Below are 21,799 nucleotides of genomic sequence, written 5' to 3'. Positions count from 1 at the left end.
TTCTTTAGCAGTCAAAATTTTTACATTTTCTCCTTTTCCTCCTTGAACGCAAATTTCCATCCCATTTCCCCCACAGAATTTTATTCAAATGTAACATATTTTATGCTTGAAGTCTCTTTTTTATCAGCCTATCATTCTTCCCTGCAAAATATGTATGTACATTGAAATTTTATTTTTTTATTTCCTGTCACCTTATGTTGCTAAATGTTAAAATTTCTTCAGAATTGCATTAGCATTATAGTTATTAGTAGTACACATTGACAAAAAAGACATTTTCATGTTAATTTTTAATTACAATGAATTATGTTGGAAATGCTTCTATTAATTTGGTTGGTAGACTGTTTTCCCCTTATTAACTTTTGTATTCATAGGTGAATATTATTTATGGCTAGAATAAAACAGACCAGCACCAATTTTATTCACATTTTTTGCTTTACATACAATGTTCCCTGAGAGAACTTGTTTAGACAAATAAGCAAATAAGAATGGCAGATGTTTTGTTATAGCAGGGTCACTCAGATCTTTGAACTCTTTCTGAATTATAAGACAAAACCCATATAGTAATTTATCATCAAAATTTATATTTAATAAAGTTAAGCTGACAATTTGATTATGTCATTCTTCAATTTTGTTGGAAGAATTGAAAACCACATGACCTGCAAAAGAATTTGTAATCTAGTCACTAATAATCATTCACTCTAACTCCAACACCAACACTGTGGTTAGTTTAATGTCCCAGATGTTTATAGACAGACATCCACCAAAGCATACCACTGAAGTAGGATAAGTCACGAAAGATTTCAGATGGTTGAAAGGATTCCATTTTAACAAGTGTAAAAGTGTAATTAGGAAAGGGGTGATAGAAGTCATCAAGGGGCATTTTCAGGCAGATCCATTTTAATAAGTAAGTACTTGTGGAAACTAGAATCAAGCAAGATCGCCTGAAGACAACCCTTGTTTTCGCATTTCTTGAAAAATCTTTGTGAACATTCACATACCTCAATTTGAAGACCATGTACTAAGTATCTGGATACACTGAGAGACTATGTTGCTTTCATAAAGACCTCAACAATAACACAGAGAATTTAAGAGTTCCAAAATTTAATCTTCCTCTTCTTAGCTACCTGGATTCACTCCAAATGTAGGTGTACCCTAGCCTGGGACAGCTCTAGCACAGATTAAAGTGAAGCAGACCACAAAATGGTTGCAACAAGCAACACAGGGAGATGTGGGTGATCTTTAAGAGCCTACAAGCTTTTGCTATTATGATTTTGCCAGCACTTCTGTCCTTACTTTAGTTAATGGAATTCTTATCATCTCCTCAGGGGTTGAAGTGGCTCTGGGTCAGAAAGGACCAGAAGGTCCTCATGTTTCTTCCCTGAGGCATTCTGTAATTTTGCTGCTACAACCAAAGCTGAGGGAGGGAGAACAGGGGGAAAAAAAATTTTTTTTTTTTTGCTGTAATATGAAAATAATTGCCTCTCCTCTTGGAGACGTGGCTTAATTAAACTAATCTGATTTTCTACTGGTAAAACTAACATGAAAATGCTACTGCTCTGAGTTCTCTAATTATAGAGCAATCACACTTTTTCTTAACAGATACTAAAATCAAATGCTATAATGTTGGATGAGGTCATTGTGAATAGCTTGTTATAAGGCCTATTTTGAGGTGTCACATGAATTTCAGTGAATATTGTGCAGTGACAGGAAGCAACAGAAAGCTTACTGCAGGAAAAAAAATATGAATTTCTACTAGAATTTATCTAAAAAGTGATGAGGTTCTACAAATTATTTCCTAAGAAGTGTGTTCACTGACCATAATCTCCTGTTCTTCCACCCCAAACTCCTTAAACTCAACTCCTTGATTCCCCCTCTTAGCTACCCCCTTTTTCCATGATTTTTCCCTGCATCACCTGAATGATGATCAACCTTTTGCTGATTACGCTCACCAGCCCTCTCAGCCTCCTTACACCCTTGAACTTCTACATATCAGTTCTGCCAAGTCACAGCTCAGAATCAAACAACCATCTGCTCTCTCTCCTACTGCTTCTAGTGTGCCAAGTCCTGCTGGAGAAATTGTATTACTACCAATTCATAACAGATCTGCCGTAACAGATCTGCCGTTCCCAAACTGACCTTGACCCTTAGCACTACTTGGCAGTCCTTTCACTCTTGCCTGGTTGACTTCCTTTTCCACTGCTCAGGTGCTATTCCCAGTCTCAAGTCATTACTCTTTCGAAGTTTCCTACTATGCTTCCTCAATCAACAGATGACCTAAATGTCTACTTTAGGAAAAACTAGAATTCACCTTCTTTTCTTTCCACTTCTAATGGTCATCTATAGCTTCACCCTCCCTACATCTGTCCCAGAAATAATTAATATGTCGATTTTCTTCCATTCCATACTGTTGTTTTGAGGCTTGGGTTGATTTGTTTGTTTGTTTGCTTTAAGCTCTTAAAGTCTGTGTATGCTATTACAAGGAATTCCTCTTGGAAGTCATATTCCAAGTTGAAGAAAGGGCGTCAGAATGTTAGGAAATTAAAGGTGCTGATTGGCTATAGAAAAGAGCACATCAGAATAGCAAGTGTTCTACCTCAGTCATTCCCAACCAAGGACAGAAAGGAAGGTGAGTTGGGATGCTGTCTGCACATTAAATGTTTTAAAATTCTAACATAATTCTGCCAACCAAATGTTACAACATGTAATTTAAAGAGGTCATGCTTTAGTGATCAATGCCATCTTTGTCCTCTATTTGTAATACCTCCCACATCTACAATCTAAAAAGCTACTACTAATAATTAGTCCACTTTGTTCCTTCTTCTAACAGGATTTTGCTCAGACTCATTCAGCCCAAACTTTTCATGGGCACTCCTAGGGCAACCAATGTGAATTACATTATGCTGCACCTGATACGGCTATTCTAATTTGGTGTCATATTACACTAGCTATCATATAAAACTTACAAGTGACACATACATGTTTTAGAAAAAATATCTGTAGAGACTACCTAAAGAGAGGTTTTGGTATAGAAAATACTTTATATACCCTTACAGTGTATATAGTTTGGGGAGTTCCCTCCTTCCAAAAAAGAATACAAAATGAGATACAGCGTCTTTGGAAGAGGCCTATGAAAATGAAGGACTCTGAAGCTTAAGTTTCATTAGCATAATATAAATCATCTATTTTGTATCTGACCTCTTAGGACATAAAACAATCCCTAAATCCAAACCATCCAAACATTCACTAACATGTAAATACCTGACATGAGCCAGAAGCTTCACATAACTACATCTCATTCTCACAACAAACCTTGTAGTTTACTAACCTCATTTTTATAAGAGTGGAAACTGAGACAGAGAATATAGTGACTCGCTCACAGTCAGAGCACTGCTCACAGCGAAGCTGAGGTTCAAACCAAGATCTGACAAACTACATCTTGTATCATTGCTACTGCATTTTCACTGCCTTTAAGGTTTCCCAAAAGACAGAAAGTCTAAGTTACTTTGGAGAATGCTCCTAGGACATCCCCGAAAAGGCTTACTTGAAATTAACAAGACAGTTCACACTTGAGAATGTCATTGAAAATATGGTCCTAAAACTGTGTTTAAAGAGCATAAAAGGGGTTCCCTGAGTGGTCCAGTGGTTAGGACTCCATGCTTTCACTACATGGGCCCAAATTGAATCCCTGGTTAGGGTACTAAGATCCCACAAGCCATACAGCAAGGCCACACACACACACACACACACACACACACACACACACACAAGAACATAAAGAAACAAATGTATAACTCTTAAGAGTTATCCTCTGATCACGACGTGAACAGAAGAAAATGGAAGATCTTAGGGGCTAAGAAAAATGTGATTCCAGTAGGGCAAGGAAAGTGGAAGCAAATTCAGAATCTGAAGGGAAGTCTAGAATTACAGGCTCTCAGGAAGGAATTTGGCCATGGGGTGATCTTTCACATGAGCTTTTACAAACTATATCCTCTTGTTACATGTCTAGTGTAATTCTACCTTACCATTGTGATATATCACATTTTAAAGATAAAAAAGTAATGACAATTGGCTCATGTATTACATTGCTCAATATTATACTCATACCTTGCATTTGCCAGTTTGGCCTCTATTATTTTAGGTGTATGCTAGAGATATCCTTTCCTCCTCTGAAGACTCCCGAAGGTAGATGCTCTGTCTTTATCTTTTCCTCACTCACAGAATCCAGTCAGTACTGTGCCCTACAGATAGCAGGCACTCTATTCCCTGGAGGTCAATTGCCATGGAAGATGGTGTTGATGAGTTTTTTTTGACAAGCCATCATTCTCTAACACAGTAGGAATTCCATAATATACATGTTTTATGATACTATCCTATTCAATCAAAGACTTCAGAATAAAACTTTTGGCATTGGCTAAAGCTAAGGCAAGAACTGATCAGATATCATTAGTTGTATTTTCAGTCAACAAGCTGTCACTGATGTTGAAGTTACTTAAAAGACCTGTTTAATCTGTGGTCTTAGCGCCATTGTGACCTCAACCTGTAGCTAAAATCAGTCCAGTGCAACAGGAGTTTCAAGAACAGCAGCACAAAAACGATGACTTAACTGAACGGAACAAGAAGGCACATATTTTCAAGAAGACCTTTTTTATTCTTAGAGTGGAAGTTTTCCTTCAAGATGACAAGTGCTTCAAACTCTCCAGAATCTTACTTATCTTCCAAAACAAGGTAAGTCTATGATGGAAGATGCTGAGTGGTAACTATCCAGGAGAGAGAAGAGGGTCTCTATTTTATTAGTCCAGGATAAAGGAAAATATAGTGTCTTTTCCCACAGAAGTTCTAAATTAGATGACAACTACTTGAAGGAGTTAAATGAGGACTTAAAACTGAGGAAGCAGGAACTGCTAGAGATACTAAAACCTCTAGAAGACAAGAACAACCTGTTGTTCCAGAAGTTGATGTCTAACTTGGAGGAAAAACAAAGAAGGTATGTGTTCCCTTTTCAGGATTTCCTAAAAGGGGAAAGGCAGGAGAACTGGATTTAGCAATGATTATTTACATTTTTTAAAAGGTTTAGTAGCTATAGTAGATTAACAAGAAAGTAACCACAAAATCAGAGTGGCAAGGAATCCTTTTTTCTTTTAGTAGAATTAAATATGACTCAGCTCATCTCACAGCACTACAGTTACGTTTCTTCCCAAGGAAAAGATAAGAGCCTTCAGTATCCTCCGTGTACCAGGGTCACACAGACAGCTGCCCATCCATGTTTGTGGAATCACCTTAGGAGGCATGACTGCTCTTCAAAGGCCAAGCTGTGGAATGGCAATCATTTCTGAGCATCAAACTCCTCTGGATTAGGGTCTGACCTTACTCTTAATAAATGTACTAGGCAATTGAGGTCTTAACTCTTTGCTAAGGCACTCACTGTTCTTGGAATTTACCAACTTTCTTTTTCCTTCCTAGTCCTAGAGAATCTCACCTTAATGTGCCTACCTTAGCAAAAGCACCTCATGGAGCTTAGACTTTTGGAGAGCAAAAGTCAGGCAGAAAGCTGTGAGAACAAAAGCCAGGCAGAAAATTGTGGTCAATCAACAGCTGCTTACAACCCAGAAACTCAGCCGTCTCAGGGCAAGGAAACACAAAGGCTTGCTTCTCCACTTATAATTAGAGAGGGGAAAGTACAAAGAGGGAAAAGTACAAAGAATATAAGCACAAGTTAATTAATGCTTTTGAAGAATATCCTCTCTTACAGTCATAGACTTGATATTTATTCAGATTTTGTCAAAAACTCTTTGATGGCTTGATTCTCTAGAGGCTACCATAAGGATATAAGTGGGTTCCCCAGTTAACTCCAATGTTTTTATATAGAGAAGCAAAGCAGGGGAGAGGACAGGGAATGATTCTGAGATTTATCCTTAAGACAACAAGTTTCTCAACCTCCTTCTTCACAGAGGTGAAAAATGCCCCCTTTCTACTCCAAGCATCATACAGCAAAACCTTCATCTAAAGGGGTGGAGAGGAATTTCACTAGCTGTTGGAGACCTAACTTTTGAGCATTTTAGGGCACAGAATTCACTCCAGGGCACATACCGAAGGTAAAAGTCAATTAGGAATGAAACTGGAGACCTTTTATGTCCAGAAAGACTTCCACAACTCCTATGATTTCAGCCCCCACCTCCCTCTCATGGTAGAATAGTTTCTGGCTGGTCATGGAATATTAGTATTTCTCTTTAGGAAGTATTATGTTTATGCTATCTCTTTCTTCTTTCTAGTCTACAGATCATGAGGGAGATCATGGCAGGGAAGGAGAATGATGACTCCTCAGTCATCGAGCTCATTAAGGAAGCAGAAGAGATGAAGCAGAATCTGGTAAGAGGTTGGTGGGCACTCTAGGGAATGGCCTTCTGAACAGGGCTCTCAGTTCCACAGCTTCAGAGTGCTCATCTAGAGCATTGGTGTTCCAACACTCATAGGTCCTTGATCTAGGAAGTCCTGGTTGAACTGAAGGGAGTCAGATGAAACATTGGGAAGAATAAGGACTAGTTAGTAAAAATTCTATTTCTTTGACTTTTAGAAAAACTTTCCATCTAAAGATTAATGAGTAGAAGCACATTAACTCCTCACATTTCATAATAAATAGAACATACCAAAGTAAAAGGGAAGAGCGTGAGAGATTCTTTTAGATTTTTAAAAATCAACAAGGAAGGATCTTAAAAATGAGAAATTAGGGGTCTGAGTCCCAGAGAAGCTGTCATATGATCAGGAAATGTGAAGCAGTGAGAGAGTGAGGAACTCATTACTATATTATTATACCACAATTACCATAATTAAAGTTATTATTCCAAATTGTTATTATTTTTTTATCATCATCATCAATCTCATCTCTCATGTTCCTGGGCTTGAGGCGAGGCTCATTTATTGCCTTCCTCTGTGGTTTATTATGCCGCTGCCCCCTGTTCACCCTATTAGTAATTTCTTCTAACTTTAATAAGACAAACAAATTTCTGTTTGTTTGGATTTTCCCCTCCCACAGGAAAGGAAAAATAAGATGCTTCGCAAGGAAATGGAGATGCTGTGGAACAAGGTGTGTGTATGTGCCTCTAAGGGTCTCTTGGAAAAAGAGCAACTTCCCTTTTTTCTGGTCCACATCCTCACTTTTTCTGTCTCCGTTTCCACACATGCCTTATTCCAATTCATTCTTTAATCTTTATTTTTAAAACTATTACGTCATGTCACTCTTCTTGTGAAAACCCTTTACAGTTATTCCTTATTATGGCATAAGCTGCCTCTTGCCACCTTTCCAGTCTCCTCTCAGAGAAGTCCCCCCCTCCCACACTGGCCTCCACATGTCAAGACCTTTCCTTGCTCAAAACTTTTGCCTTTGCTTTATCCCTGGGCTGTAATGCTGTTTTCTTAGAGCTGGTTCATTCTTGTCCTCCAGGTCTCTGCTTAAATGTCACCTCCTCAGGGAAGCCCTCCTTACTTACTCCACTGAAAAAAGGGCATCACCCCACCCCTTACTTTCTATTATACAATTTTGTTCATGTCTTCCATAGCACTTTTTTATAAGTCCATTATTATTTTTTTGTGTTATTATTATTTTATTTGCTTCTCTCCCTGCCCTGCTCTGAAACATGCTTCTCCACTATCTTGATTGCTTTGTTCATCTTGGAATCCCTAGCATTGTAGCACAATGCTTGGTACACAGTAGATGATCAATATATGGAAGTTGAATGAATAAATACCCAGGTTTTTTTTTTTTTGCTACTTTGATTCTTTACTTTAACTTTCTTTTTCAGGAATGCTGGCTATTGTTAGTCTCTTGTCAATACCCAGTTTTAATTCCACTACAACTTTGCAACAATCAAGGCACAGTTTAATATAAAAATGTTATGGCCTTTTGATGGGAAACCAAGCAGGGGTAGAAATTCCTTCATGTACTTAGCCTTTGGGATTCAAGAGCTTTTTCACATATGAGACTGGAATAGCAGATTGTCTCGTGCTATACACAGGTGTGACTGTGATCTCTGACAATGTTTTCTATCTCACTTTTCCACAAATAACTGGAATACTATCAAGCCCTGTATCTTGTAGTGAGATCTGCTCTTAGTTCTTAGTGGGAGCTACACGTCAGTTCTATGAATTATGAGAAATTTTAGTTCCTGAGTTCTTGAATCCTAGTGACAAGAAATATGCCAGCACCCTTCCTCTGTCAAAATCCAGTTTCTCCAGAGCTCCCGAAAGACTTTGTCTAAGGGATGTCCATATACCCAAGCTTTGACTGACTTTCCCTACTGATATGTTTAGACAATGAGAAATGGGGAGACAAGATCATGTGCCTAATGGTTAAGAACACAGACTTAAGGAGTCCAAGAGATTTGTTTCGAGTTCCAGCTCTGTACTTCCCAACTTGAGTGACCCTAAACAAATGACTCAACCTCTCCTAGTCTTGGTTTTCTTACCTATAAAGTAGAAATAAAAACAGCCATGTTAGGATTAAATGAGAATGTTTGTAATGCAGTAGCATAAATAAGTAAAGGAATAATTAGCTTACTATAATGATTGGCATATGATAAAGTTCAGTTAATGGTTTTCATTATTATAAAGTACACTCAAGAGACCAGATAGAAAGGCTCACTTCATTCTGAACCTCCTTTGGTAGTACACTTTTCATGTCAGACCCTGAGAGGTTGCTAAGTGGCAGTAAGAAGCCAGTTTTGCTGGCTTTCCAATTGACCCATATTGGCTTTCCACTTCCCTCACAAAGTCCCACTAATTTAAATGTTTGCCAAAATGCCCCTCTACAGACATTCAACACAGAAGAATTCAGTGATGAAGAAAGAGTACTGCAGATAAAGAACAAATCAGACTTACAGGATGGAAAGGCAAGTGGACAGCATAGTACTTAGAATTTCTGAGTTGTTGATGCCACACAGATGGAAATAGCCTGTTGACAATCCTGGCTAATTTGGGTAGACAGACAGGTAGGAGCTGGGCCTTAAGGGTGTATTGGATTTACTGTTGGCTGAGACAGTATATTTCTTTCCTGGGACCTCCTATTCCTTTAGCTCTCTTCTTTCTTCCCAGGCTCCCAAAACCCCCTCATCATCTAGGAAGACCAAGAATGAACTGGAGACATTGTATGCAGAGAAAGTGAAGGAAATAAGGAAGGTAGTATGATCTTTCTGGAAGTAGGGACTTTTAGAGCTGAGAGATTAGAAATCTTTAATGTAGCAATAGTCTGTCTAAACTATGGTGTGCTCCTGAACAGATACAAAATTTTACGGGAGAATTGGTTCCCTTGGGATGCTACATTTGAGGCAGAGTGACATTGCAAGTTTCTTGTAAAGTATGATAGCTAGGGCAAAGTAGGAAAAGCTGTGCCAATAATGACAACTTTGAAATAGCTATGACATGTCAAAATACTTATTAATTTGCTTTTGAATGTATATTTAGAGATATCATGCTTCTTGCGACCATTCATTGATAGAAAATGATCCTATTCATTTAGCTTTCAGCTTTTGGAGAGTAGGTTGTACAGGTGGGGCCAATTAAGAGGACTAATGCAGTCAAAACCAATATATTAGTGAATCTATGACACCATAATTTTGCTATAAAGTCTTTGCAGCATACTGAGAGAACGGATTTCTGATCTCAATTTACTTTGTCACCAGAGGCTCTTTCTCCCACCAGGAAAAGAAACAGAGGAAAATGGAATGGGTCAGGTATCAGGAACAAGCCAACATCATTCAGGTACAAAGTCTTCCAAGGCTGGACATAGGGTACAGTTCCGTCTATGCAATATAGAAGCTTTTAGTTACTTGATGTTAAACCTCATCCCCTCATCTGGATTACCAACTGTCATGCTAAAAGAAATGTTTTGTGGGAAGATGGTTGGAGAGATCAACCTCCAGCTCCACCTTGGGTATAGCACTTTTCCCCTATGATCTTGATTTTGTTCTATTTGAAATGAGAAAAGAATCACAAATACTTTCTCCCCACTTTTACAGACTGAACGTGATAGGATCATTTTAAGACTTATGAGTAAAAAGGATTTGGGTAGTAGTGGATTTAGAGAACAATGCTATATGAGTAGTCTTAAGAAATGTTCTCTTGTAGAATGACTTTAATGGCAAAGTGATTGAGCTGAGAATCGAAGCCTTGAAGAACTACCAGAAGGCCAATGATCTGAAGTTATCACTGTACATACAGCAGAATTTTGAGCCAAAGCAAGAATTTTTGAATCTTCCCAGATCCCAAGGTAAGTACAATATCATAGGTACATAATTACAGGTTTTGTTTCCACTGGAGAGTCCATTGCTTATAAAGTGATAGCACAATGCCTGGCACACAGTAAGTTAGTCAGCAGTGTTTTAATAAAGTTATCACTATCATCATCATTATTATTACACTGAAGCTTTTATATCAACATAAAGATTCTTCTGGAGGAAATAAAATTTTCCTTTGTAAAGACTAAGTCATACATTGTGTACTCAGCATATATGGAAGATACACAGTTGACACTTGATAAAATATTAGTTTTCTCCTCACCACCTCTCCTTTCCTAGGAATTAGAGTAGTTTAATCTCACAAACCTTATTGGAATAGACTCTGCTACTTCAGAATGGAAGACCAAAGAGACATCAGACAATGGTTGTGAGTTTCACCACTCCAGATATTCCTCTCGGAGTTTCAGTATTTCCCCACCCCAAAGGATTTATGACATTGTTAGAGGAAATCATATAGCTTACCATAAGAAAATGAAGAAATGGGACTTCCCAGGGAGCCCACAGGTTTAGACTTCGCTGTCCTGATGCAGGCTGTGCAGATTCAATCCCTGGTGGGGAAGCCAAGGATTTGGCCACAAGGGTTTTGGTCCTTGTGACCCAAATCCCAAAACAATCCCAGAAGCAGTATTGTAACAAATTCAATAAAGACTTTAAAAATGGTCCACATTTAAAAAAAAAAATCTTTCAAAAAAAATGAAGGAGTGGTCTCTGAGAGGCAGGAAGAAAGAGTGCTTAAATTTTCATGGATCTATGAATCTGTGTAATTTTTAAAAAAAGAGACATGCAATGAAAAAATCATGGCTAAGGGATGCCAATGTTTTAACAGTATTAATGTGTATGTCTCTAATTTCTTCTCAATCTTATTCCCTAACGACTTGAATAGGTTATAAAATCATTTATACCACAAAGATTAAATAAATGGCTAAATCAAGGCAAAGTAAAAATAAGTTGAAGCAGGTAAACACATGAAAATGTGTAATGAAAGTACCGCACAGTTGGTACAGGCAGGTCTCAAACTTGATTCTGAATTTCCCAGAATAGGAAACATGGATTTATGGTGTCCACAAAATAAAAATAAACCAACCCCTCAGAAAAAATATAGCTTTTACTTTTACTGAAATGAGAGAAACTTCTCCTCCAATCCTCATCATGGAGAGAGGACACTCTGTGTCATGTTAGCTGATGTCCTCAATAATATTTCTAAGATAAATTCAGAATCTCAATTTCTAAGACTGGTTCTTATCTACTCCTTGGCTCTGTGTGATAAGAGATTATTGATTTGAACTTTTTTGTAAGTGATGGATCAGCTCATGAGCATTTGGTCCATGTCCATAGCACTCTGTTGAGCTGAACTGATTCATATTTAAAAGTTAGAAAATCTAGAAGACTGGAGGAATCTACCTGTCCTTCAGCCCATGTCCCATCCATATTTTTCTTTTAACTTTTGTTTTGATAAGAATTGGAAAGCAGAGAGCTTGAGGTTTTTCTCTCCAGTAAGAATCTGGAATACAACCAGAAGCAGTATAAAGTCATTAAAATGTGAATTAAAAAGATAGAGGGGAGGGTGACGAGGGCGAGAGAGCCATGTCTTATTTCATTTAAAATTAGCTGAAAGTCATCTCAAGGGATCCATAGAATAAGAAGCCAAAAATCCTTTCATTCTGGATTCAAATCAAGTCAATAGTCAATAAATAGTGAAGGGTTTCATTCAACATGATCACCTCAGAAGATTTTTTTTCCCCTTGCTTTCAGAACCCTGAATCTTTGAACTCTGAACTAGAACAGCCCAGAGATCAACATCTCCTTTTCTCTTCTCTCCTCTTAAGCTTCTGGAGTACTAAGTGATAGGGCACTAACTGTTCAATTACCACAAGTGCATGTAGCCCCAGGTATGTGTTACCCATTTCTTGTGTGTTACTGATTTATGGATTGCACATGCATTGGATACTGATTGCAGGCCAGTTTTATTTTCTAAAACACACACATACAAAAGCTTTGAGTTTGTTTGAGACCAAGTGGATCTGAAATCTAAGTCCTAAATTTTGGTTATATTGATCTATTTATAGCCTAGTGTTTAATTATTGAAAAGAAAACAAAAGAAATACTAGTTTTCTTCATTGAGGGATTTTTAAAGTACTTATATTAAGAGATGATTACCAACCTGGAGAAGGAAATGGCAACCCACTCCAGTATTCTTACCTGGGAAAGCCCATGGTCAGAGGATCCTGGCGGACTAGAGCCCATGGGGTTGCAAAAGGGTCAGACATGACTTAGGAACTCAGCCACCACCACCATGATTACCAGCAGTGACGTGATAGGGAGGTGGTTTGGGGGGGGTGCTCAGTGTTTCCCAACTTCTGTGTCACTTGAACTATTTTTTATTGTTTATTCAGTATTTTTCTGTTTACCTTGACTTCAACCTCTTAAATACCTTCCTTGAAAATAAAACTGTATTGCTGTCTTACTTGAAAAAAGCCTACAGTTTTCTATGATAAAAAGTAAACATCCTAAGTATACAGAAAATAAAATTTTAGTATTCTAACAAGATGCTGAAGTCTAAGGCCTCTTTTATCTTTATTAGGAAGTAAGATTAGCAAGATGTAAACAGTTTTAAAGAAAACCACCAAATTGAAACTTTTCTCCTTGATGCCATGAGGGTATCAACTTTGAAAGAACTGAAAAGGGGGTAGTTATCTCACTATGATTTACAATATTTAATGCTGTGTTCCAGCATCTCCTAAATTTATTGCAGATCCCTCGTAAAATCACCTGACCATCAGATTTTGGGAAATAGTCATTTAATGGGTAAAAGCACTGGATTTGAATTCAGATATGTGACTTACAGGCCTTACTCTGAGGCTAACCAGTGAGATGACCTGAACCAGTCATTTTGTTTCAGTGTTTTTATCTAAAACAACCATAACACAGTATAGAGCAAGTTGAAAACATATAGTTTTGTGTAATCCTCACAATGACTCTTTGAGGTAGGCATTATAGAACAAGAAGCCGGTTCAGAGAAGCCAGGTTTCTGACTCCATATCCAAAGCTCACCTCTTAAAATATTCTGTAATTGACAGTGTTCCAGTCTATGATTTCTGATGACTCTTCCAGCTCTCAAGTCTATGATTTGGAAGCAGGCCAATCACCTGTTTGACGTATAATCCTCCCAGTAAAGAATCATACCCACAACATGACTTTTTTCAGTAACAACAGAAATGCTAGTTTCAAAAGAGGTTGACAGATTTGTAATTCTACATTTACCCCAGTAGGTGGCACCAATCACGTCCAGGTCCCTAGCCTTGGTATGCATACAGTGGTAATTCAGGAAACTTTAGGGAGCCATTGGTCTTCTATGGCCCTTAGGACAAAATGTACTTCCCCTATATATCAAATGAAAACATTTAAAAATCTGTTGGTGTTTCCCACCATGCTTCACGACACTGGGTGTATTACTGGCAGCCTTGATTATACCATATTAAATTCAGTATTCTGCTGCAACATCCATAACTATCATTCCACTCCGTAAACTACAGGGTCCTCCATTCCAAAAACGGCCACTCTCCACTTCCTCCACAATCGCTGTCTAATTCTGTTTTTCTTTTCTACCACAGATAAATCAGGCAATTAGGACAAGGAATTAAAAAATCAGGCAATTGCACAAGGTGGTGATTTTCTTGAAGTTGAAGTACTTAAAAGTGTTCCTGGATAATGTTCCTTTTCCTCTAGTTTCAAAAGAATTGAATTTCACAAACCTGTGTTAAAGAATGGATGGAATGTAATTTTGGACACACCTTCCAGCAAATCAGGGTACAGGCCCTTCTGTTACAGGGATTTCCAAGCAGAGGGAGGGTTTTATTTTCCCCCACTGCTCCTGGCCAAGAATTCCTCCTCCCACATCAATTGTCCTGTGTGCTGGTTGGCTGCGTCACAGTGGTGTGATCTACTTGGTTGGCAAAATACAATCCTCTGTTAATATTGACTTTGTTACACTTTAAGCAACCCCTCTTTGCAAATTCCCTTGAGGCCCAGGTTGCAGCATTAGCATTGTCAGTCTCATCTGCTTAGCATACTGCATCTCCTAGTCTTACAGAACAGAAAAGCATTTTATAGCCTGGGTGAAGTTTTACCTTTTGGTCTCACTAGAGACGAGTCACATTGGAAGGGATTTACTTCCAGACCAGTTGTAAAAAGACAATTTGACCTAGAGTACATGGCAGCCCTGCCCTGTTTCTGTAGAGCCAAGAGAGCATTTCTTGGCCTTTGGCAGTCACCTATCTTAAGAGAGCTCAGGCATGTAGCTATCTTTAAATTCAGCTGAGTTTCCCACCACACCTGCTGGTGTTCAAAAAAGATGTTTATCTTCCGTCATAATAGAACTGGCGATAAAACCCTTGATTCTGACACCCTTGCTTTTCTCTCCTCCCCTACCCCGCCCCCTAGCTCCCTCCCCAACTCTTTGCATTTCCTTGAGCTCTTTTAAGAAGCTGAAGTTTGCATGTGAATATTTTGCTCCACTTATAAATTCAGATGAAAGCCCAGTGTGGTGAGAAATGAATACTCTTGAGACTTTATTTATTCTATAACTCCCTCTGTTCTGAAAGCAAGTCATTCTCCCCAGCTTTAGCCTTTACTTCACTTTAACATTACACTTCCTGATGGCCGAAATACACTCCCGCAGGTGCTGCTGAAAGGAAAATAGTAGTGTTAAGCTAAAATTCTAAAAGGCAGGGGTGGAAACCCACAGCTAGCTCAAACCTGGGTCCTTGATAAATAGCACTGCTCTCAAATACAGGTTTTTTTAAAGCTTTGCTGCAATTTGACCTTTTTCAATGTCAGCGTTAGGTTCATGGTATTAGTAGGTCATGAAGTTAATTTCTAAACTAGGTCATTCTTTCACTTCTTATAAAACTCCATAGAAGTCCAGGGGAGAACAGAAGTCATCTTTCCTAAACATAAATTTTGAAGGTTGAAAAAAACTGTAAGCTGTACCTTTATTATATTTCTTCAATGAGTGACAATAGATTGTAAACTTTTTTTTGCATCACACACTCAGGAGAACAACAGGTTGTCTAGAATAGGGTTGTCATATTTAGCTAATAGAAAGAAGATGCCCAGTTAAGTGTAAACTGCAGATAAACAATACCTTTTAGTTTAAATATGTTCCAAGTGTTTCATGGGACATACTTATACTAAAAATTATTTGGTGTTTATTGAAATTCACATTTAACTGCGTATCCTGTATTTTAGTCTGGCAACCCTCACCTAGGACAGACTCACCACAGAGCCTGTTTAGCACCCTACAATGGCCCCCTTTCCCCCTTTTCATTGTCTACTGTGTCCCTTTCTCTCTGTCTGGGCCTGTCTTTTTTTCTGCCTCCTCTGTCTCATCCCCATCCCCACCTTTATCTTTTGTTTGTTCTCTGCTGTCCACAGTTGGCCATTTTTGAGGAATATGTATCTGGGTTATCAGAGGGTACACAGATATGTACCCGAGTTATCGTCTCATTTCTTTATTTAAAGGGGGTTTGGAGGAGATGGATACATGTGTATGTAAGAGTGAGTCCCTTCACTGTTCACCTGAAATTACCGCAGCATTGTTAATCAACTATACACCAATACAAAATAAAAAGTTTAAAAAAAAGTTGTATTGGAAGCACCATTTTTAGGTTCTCAAAATAAAATTGTTTTTATTTGATGTAATCGTCAAACGATTTTATTTCCCTGTGGGACATGAGCTTTCAAGAGAAAAAAAAGATTTGCCATTTCTACTTTAAAAATATTGCTTGATGAAGTTATTTTCTAAAACAGCAATTAAAAAATCTGTATCAACGCTAATACCAGAGTCAGTCCTACAATGATATGATACTGTGCTGAATGCTAACAGACTTGCAACTAAAAATAAAACTAGGGTTTTTTTTTTACTCAAAGAAAGCTCTCATTTTCCTAATTTTCCCCATCAGGTACCGTGGACACTACAACTATGAGAAGAGAGACTACCTACAAAAATGAATCTAATGTGGTGAGAATTACTTTGGTTTTTGAAGTCATTTTAAAGGCTTGAATAGATAGTAGGTATAGAATTTTGAAATGCATTTGTTAATGTACATTTTAATTTCATATTTGCAGGGAATTTGCAAAGTGAGTACCAGGAAACTTGGGGTTTTAGCTGTTTTTTTTTTTCTTCTGTTTTTTCCTGTCTTAGAGAATTCTGGGATCAAAGACCTACACAGAACAACAAAGAGCTAAAGGAAGTCAGTTTGATGATACAAGAGGGAGGCTCTTTTTTCTGAGGTCAAGGCCAGATGAAGTGCTGAAGGATTAGAAGGCTTTCACTCCATTTGCTTTGGATAGATTTAAAGACTAGGCACAGCCATTTGTGTTAATTAAAATCTTTCCAACCTTTGTTTTAGTGCTGTTTCCACTCTCTTTCTCCTCCGAAATGGGTGGAAATGCTAGTTAGATGCTTGGCCTTACGCATGTCAGAAATTTAGTCATTTAGAATAAACAGTCTCTGATTATTTCGACAGCTTTGGATTTTTGAAATGACTAGATTCAAACCACACTGTATGTTGTTAACAAGTCCATAAAAAAGCTGCTGCTCTCCACCTCTAAGGGCTTCCTCTGGTGCCTCAGGGGTAAAGAATCTGCTTGCCAATGCTGAAGACACAGGTTTGATTCCTGGGTTGGCAAGATCCTCTGGAGAAGGAAGTAACAGTCCACTCCAGTTTTCTTGCCTGAGAAGTCCCATGGACAGAGGAGCTGGTGGGCACAAAAGAATCGGACAAGATTTAGTGACTAAACAAGAACAACTCCACCTCTGAAGTGTTTAATTCTGGGCAGATCCTCCACTGACAAAAGAGCAAAAGTAGTTACAAACTAAAGAAATAATATTCCATAGACTCCTTTCACTCTCTCACCCATTACATCCATCTGCCCGGCTGACACTGCTTCCTAGTTACCTAGTCCTTGAATACCTTCTACCTTCCTGGTACCACTGTTTTTGTTCAGGTTCCTTTTCCTGCTTGGATTACCAGAGCCTCTTAATTGGTTTCCTTGCTTGGTTTCCAACCCTTCTAATTAATCTTCCACAGCACCGCCAAAACTATCTTTTCTAAAAGAGAAACAAGATCATGTCACTTTCCTACTGATTTCCCATTGACATTAGTGTAAAGTTGAAAACTCCCTCGCAAACCACATAATGACCTACCTTCTACCTACATCCCCAGCCTTGTCTTCTACTGTAGCCCTCTGCCCCGATAGATGGACACTGAGCTATGCAGAACAGGCTGCAGTTCCTCTGATGCTCCATGAGTTCTATTATCTCTATGCCTCTGCACAAAGTTCTTCCTCTGCCTGAAAGATTCTTCTCTTCTTATCTGCTTGACCATTGCCTACTGTTCCTAAGGGCCAAGTTTGGTACCCTTGTTCTATCCTAGTAATTCTCAGTCCTAACTGTGTTTCAGAAGATCTTGGGAGCTTTTAAAAACACCAATTTACCAAGCCCTTCTCCTGGTCATTTAAATTATGATCTCTGAGAGGAAGGGCAAAAAGTATCTGCATTTTTTAAAAGCGCCCTAGGAAATTCTAAGGTGCAGTCAGGTTTGAGAATCATGGTTCAGGCTGTCTTACCTCTATCATAGCACTTACCAAACTATGTTGCACTTATTTGTTTACCTAGCCACTGATTTCCCTAACTAAATTGTGAGCTCTTTGAGGCCCAGGACTGTCTTCTTCATCTTTTCATTTTGATCACATAACAGTACCTTGGATTTGATAGAGCCTCAGATATTGCAAAAGACCACAGAAAGTTAATTGTAAAGTCCCAGGTCTCTTAATACTCTGTGTGTGTCAGTATAATACCACTGGATCATATTGTAGTCCCTGAGATCTTCAGATCTTTTCTTTAATTAAATTGTCATTAATTTCCTATCTCATGTCAGTACAAAGAAAGTTGACTTGTTACAAAACACTTCATGACCTCTAGGAATTCTCATATGGTATAATGAGTAAAGTAGGCCAACCAACTAAAAATCTTCCCTCTCCCAAGGTCAATTTAAATTTTTAAAGGTCACTTGAAAAGGTGGATTTTTTAAAAATGTGTTTTCAGACTGGAAAACTTTTCACAAAATCAGAGAATTTGGACATTAGATGGAACCTAAAATAAGTTAGCTTATTAACTTATTACTGATAACTCAGTAATAACTCAACTGATATCAACTGATAACTCAGTTATCAACCTGATCACTCAGTTGGTAAAGAATCCACCTGCAATGCAGGAGACCCTGGTTCCATTCCTGGGTCAGGAAGATCTGCTGGAGAAGGGATAGGCTACCCACTCCAGTATTGTTGGGCTTCCCTTGTGGCTCAGCTGGTACAGAATCCACCTGCAAGGCAGGAGACCTGGGTTGGGAAGATTCCCTGGAGAAGAGAAAGGCTACCCATTCCAGTATTCTGGCCTGGAGAATTCCATGGACTGCATGGGGTCACAAAGAATAAAATAAGTATAAATCTCCAACACTTTTCAGAAGAAGATACTGAAGTTCAGATATGTTGAAAGAGTGTCCAAAGGCCCACGGTTAATTGAGGCTATTAACAGTTAAGCTAATTACCAGAGCCTGGTATTATTACTGCCAATTCACATTCCAACTTAACTCATATCTTTCCTCTCTTGACCACAAAATAAGAAGCTCTTCAGTTGTGAGACAATTAATTTCATGTTCTATCAACTGAAAGTGAGTCGCTCAGTTCTATTCAACTCTTTGTGCATTGCAGGCAGACTCTTTACCAGTTAAGTGACAAAGGAAGCCCAGATAGCTCAATTGGTAAAAATCCTCCTGCAATGCAGGAAACCCCGGTTCAACTCCTGGGTCCGAAAGATCCTCTGGAGAAACGGATAGGCTACCCACTCCAGTACTCTTTGGCTTCCCCTGTGGCGCAGCTGGTAAAGAAATCACCTTTGCAGTCCATGGGGTCTACACAGTCCATGGGGTTGCAAAGGGTTGGACAGGACTGAGTGACTTTCACTTTCACTTTTTCTATCAACTGAGTAAGCTGAGTATATAATCTACACTCTGTTTCAAGAAAGCCACCTCTCTCCTCATTTGGACCCTCTGTACTTTAGCAGTCCTGAAAGATTTTCCAAGCCAACTGGGTTACACAGAGCAATAAGAACAAAAATCAGGAATATAAAATCTGATTGAACCACTGACTACCTTTAATAAGTCTATTTAATCTCAAAGTCTTAGATTCCCATTTTAAAGGTTGAATTAAAAGAACACCATTCAAATGTTTTAAAATCATGTTTTTTGTCTTTTTTTTACCATGAAATGAGTTTGGATGAGTATATGACCTTTCCCCCTGCCTTTTTTCCCTGTTAACCAAAGCATGAAATAAACAATTCACTTGCTAACAGAGATGTATAACTTCTTAAAAAATGAACCATTTGCCATCTCTAAACTATTGAAATTGTATGTTCCTTATTATTAGGCTTATCACTTTCACCTCAAATGCTCCAAACCTTTCAGTTTCTTCAAAACTCAGAACTGAAATGTTATAGCCTTTTTTCTATTGTCTTCAAGACTTCACATTGGATTTCGACTTTCACCTGTATGGCAGTGCAGCATTATCAATTAGATTGGCTGGCTATGCCTGTGTATCTGCATTTTGATAAGTTCAAAATATGGATCTCAGCTTTGTGGGTACAAATTTATTTGGTTAACTTACCCAACAGATCAAAGACTCATTCAAGATGCCCAACATCCCAAAAGAAACATTGATAAATCCAATATTGGACATCCATGGTGGCTCAGATGATAAAGAATCTGCTTGCAATGCAGGAGACCCAGGTTTGATCCCTGAGTTGGGAAGATCCCCTGGAGAAGGGAATGGCTACCCACTCCAGTATTCTTGCCTGGAGAATTCCATGGACAGAGGAGCCTGGAGTACTATAGTAGGCTATAGTCCATGGCGTCACAAAGGGTCTGACAAAACTGAGCGACTTTCACTAGTTTAAATTACAAAGAGGGCTATACCTTCCAATATGGTTGAAATATGTCTGTATTTAGGTCATTCCCATCTCAGAATCAAATTGTTAGGGAAACTGATTTAGTAATCAGAAAATATTGATGGCACTGAAACATTAATACTTTTATTTATATTCATAATATTCCAGTTATGCTTCTCAGAGAATAAAACCCCCGATGCTCTTGACTGTACTTAGGAGGTATGTTTCCATTTTAAGTTCAACTGAGGAAAACTCTATCTGCACCAGCAAAATGTTTAATAACCATAATCTTGGGTAGTACTACTTTTGTGGCTTATCTCATTTCTTTTACCTTGACAATCTAGCTATTCAAAGAATATTTGCTAACATTTCACCCTCAAAAGTTGCCTTTTTGCAATGACCACAAAGTGATTAGTAATGTTTGTCACACTTCTTTCCTAAATGAAATAAGGTCAACAACAGTCTGCAATTTTCATCTTTAGTCCAGAATTGCAGTCACCAAAGAGGGTAAGTGATAGTATGCAACATTTCACCATATACTATTAGATCCAGGCAGAAAAATTCAGTTTTAGCATTGTTTGTGTGAACTCTGGCCATGTGGGTGGTGTCTCCTTTTACAGACAGAGGCTTCTGCAAGCTGTTACAAGCCAAGGCAAATTTCTAACAGCCCCACTGGTACCTCGGGAGGAGCCTGCATTGCTAGCAATTCCAAGTCCCTACTGCTTCATGTATTCTGTATTTAGTCATCAAATATTAGGAAATGGGAAGAAAACAAGATTCTGTGTTGAAAAGCAATACTTGCTCTGCACCCAATCAATCCCACAGCAGGAGATACACAGGCAGATAAATATGAAATGTAATTATTACATGGTAAAATGAGATTTTTCAGGACAACTGAAAAATCCATCATTTCTGCTTCCTTCACCAATTCATTTATGCTTGCTAACATTTCAAATTCTACTTAAGGTTCATTTTAAGCTAAAATACTGTACAAACATTCCTATCAACCATATTTCCTCCAATTATTATGCAGCTTGGGAGAAAATGAGGCTTCTTAGGTTAACAAAATTATTTTTTGTTGCTTCATAGAGACAAAACTATTTTCCTAGGGCAGTTGGGCTCTGATTACATTGAAACCAATTAATAATAATTTAAGAAATTCATGATGCACTTGATTTTTTTTTTTTTTAAAGCTCACTTAAACTCAATCCATGTCGGTGGTTAGCTTTGGGACTATTTCTTTACTTATGTATTATTGTTGTTCAGTCACTAAGTAATGTCTGACTCTTTGCCACCCCATGGACTGTAGCATGCCAGTCTTCCCTGTCCTTCACTGTCTCCGAGTTTGCTCAAACTCACGTCCATTGAATGAGTGATGCCATCCAACCATCTTATTCTCTGTCACCTCCTTCTCTTCCTGCCCTCAATCTTTCCCAGCATCAGGGTATTTTCCAATGAGTTGACTCTTCACATCAGGTGACCAAAGAATTGGAGCTTCAGCTTCAGCACC

At 38.3% G+C, this 21,799-nt stretch overlaps 1 protein-coding gene across 1 annotated transcript; it reads left to right on the top strand.

Annotated features, from left to right (window-relative positions):
• Nucleotides 1–2,604: 2,604 nt before the first annotated feature.
• CCDC196 (coiled-coil domain containing 196) lies at nucleotides 2,605–16,689 on the top strand. The gene is made up of 11 exons (XM_043920688.1): nucleotides 2,605–2,626; nucleotides 4,664–4,725; nucleotides 4,832–4,984; nucleotides 6,270–6,366; nucleotides 7,031–7,081; nucleotides 8,805–8,882; nucleotides 9,085–9,168; nucleotides 9,691–9,750; nucleotides 10,117–10,258; nucleotides 16,247–16,305; nucleotides 16,489–16,689. Exons 2-11 carry the CDS (start codon nucleotides 4,676–4,678, stop codon nucleotides 16,606–16,608), a joined length of 894 nt encoding a protein of 297 aa, XP_043776623.1. The 5' UTR covers nucleotides 2,605–2,626; nucleotides 4,664–4,675; the 3' UTR covers nucleotides 16,609–16,689.
• Nucleotides 16,690–21,799: the final 5,110 nt, after the last annotated feature.

This window comes from Cervus elaphus, chromosome 12 (genome assembly GCF_910594005.1).
Source record: "Cervus elaphus chromosome 12, mCerEla1.1, whole genome shotgun sequence".
NCBI classification, from domain to species: domain Eukaryota; kingdom Metazoa; phylum Chordata; class Mammalia; order Artiodactyla; family Cervidae; genus Cervus; species Cervus elaphus.
The sequence above is the reverse complement of the archived record's forward strand: the minus strand, read 5'-3'. Positions and strand labels throughout refer to the sequence as shown.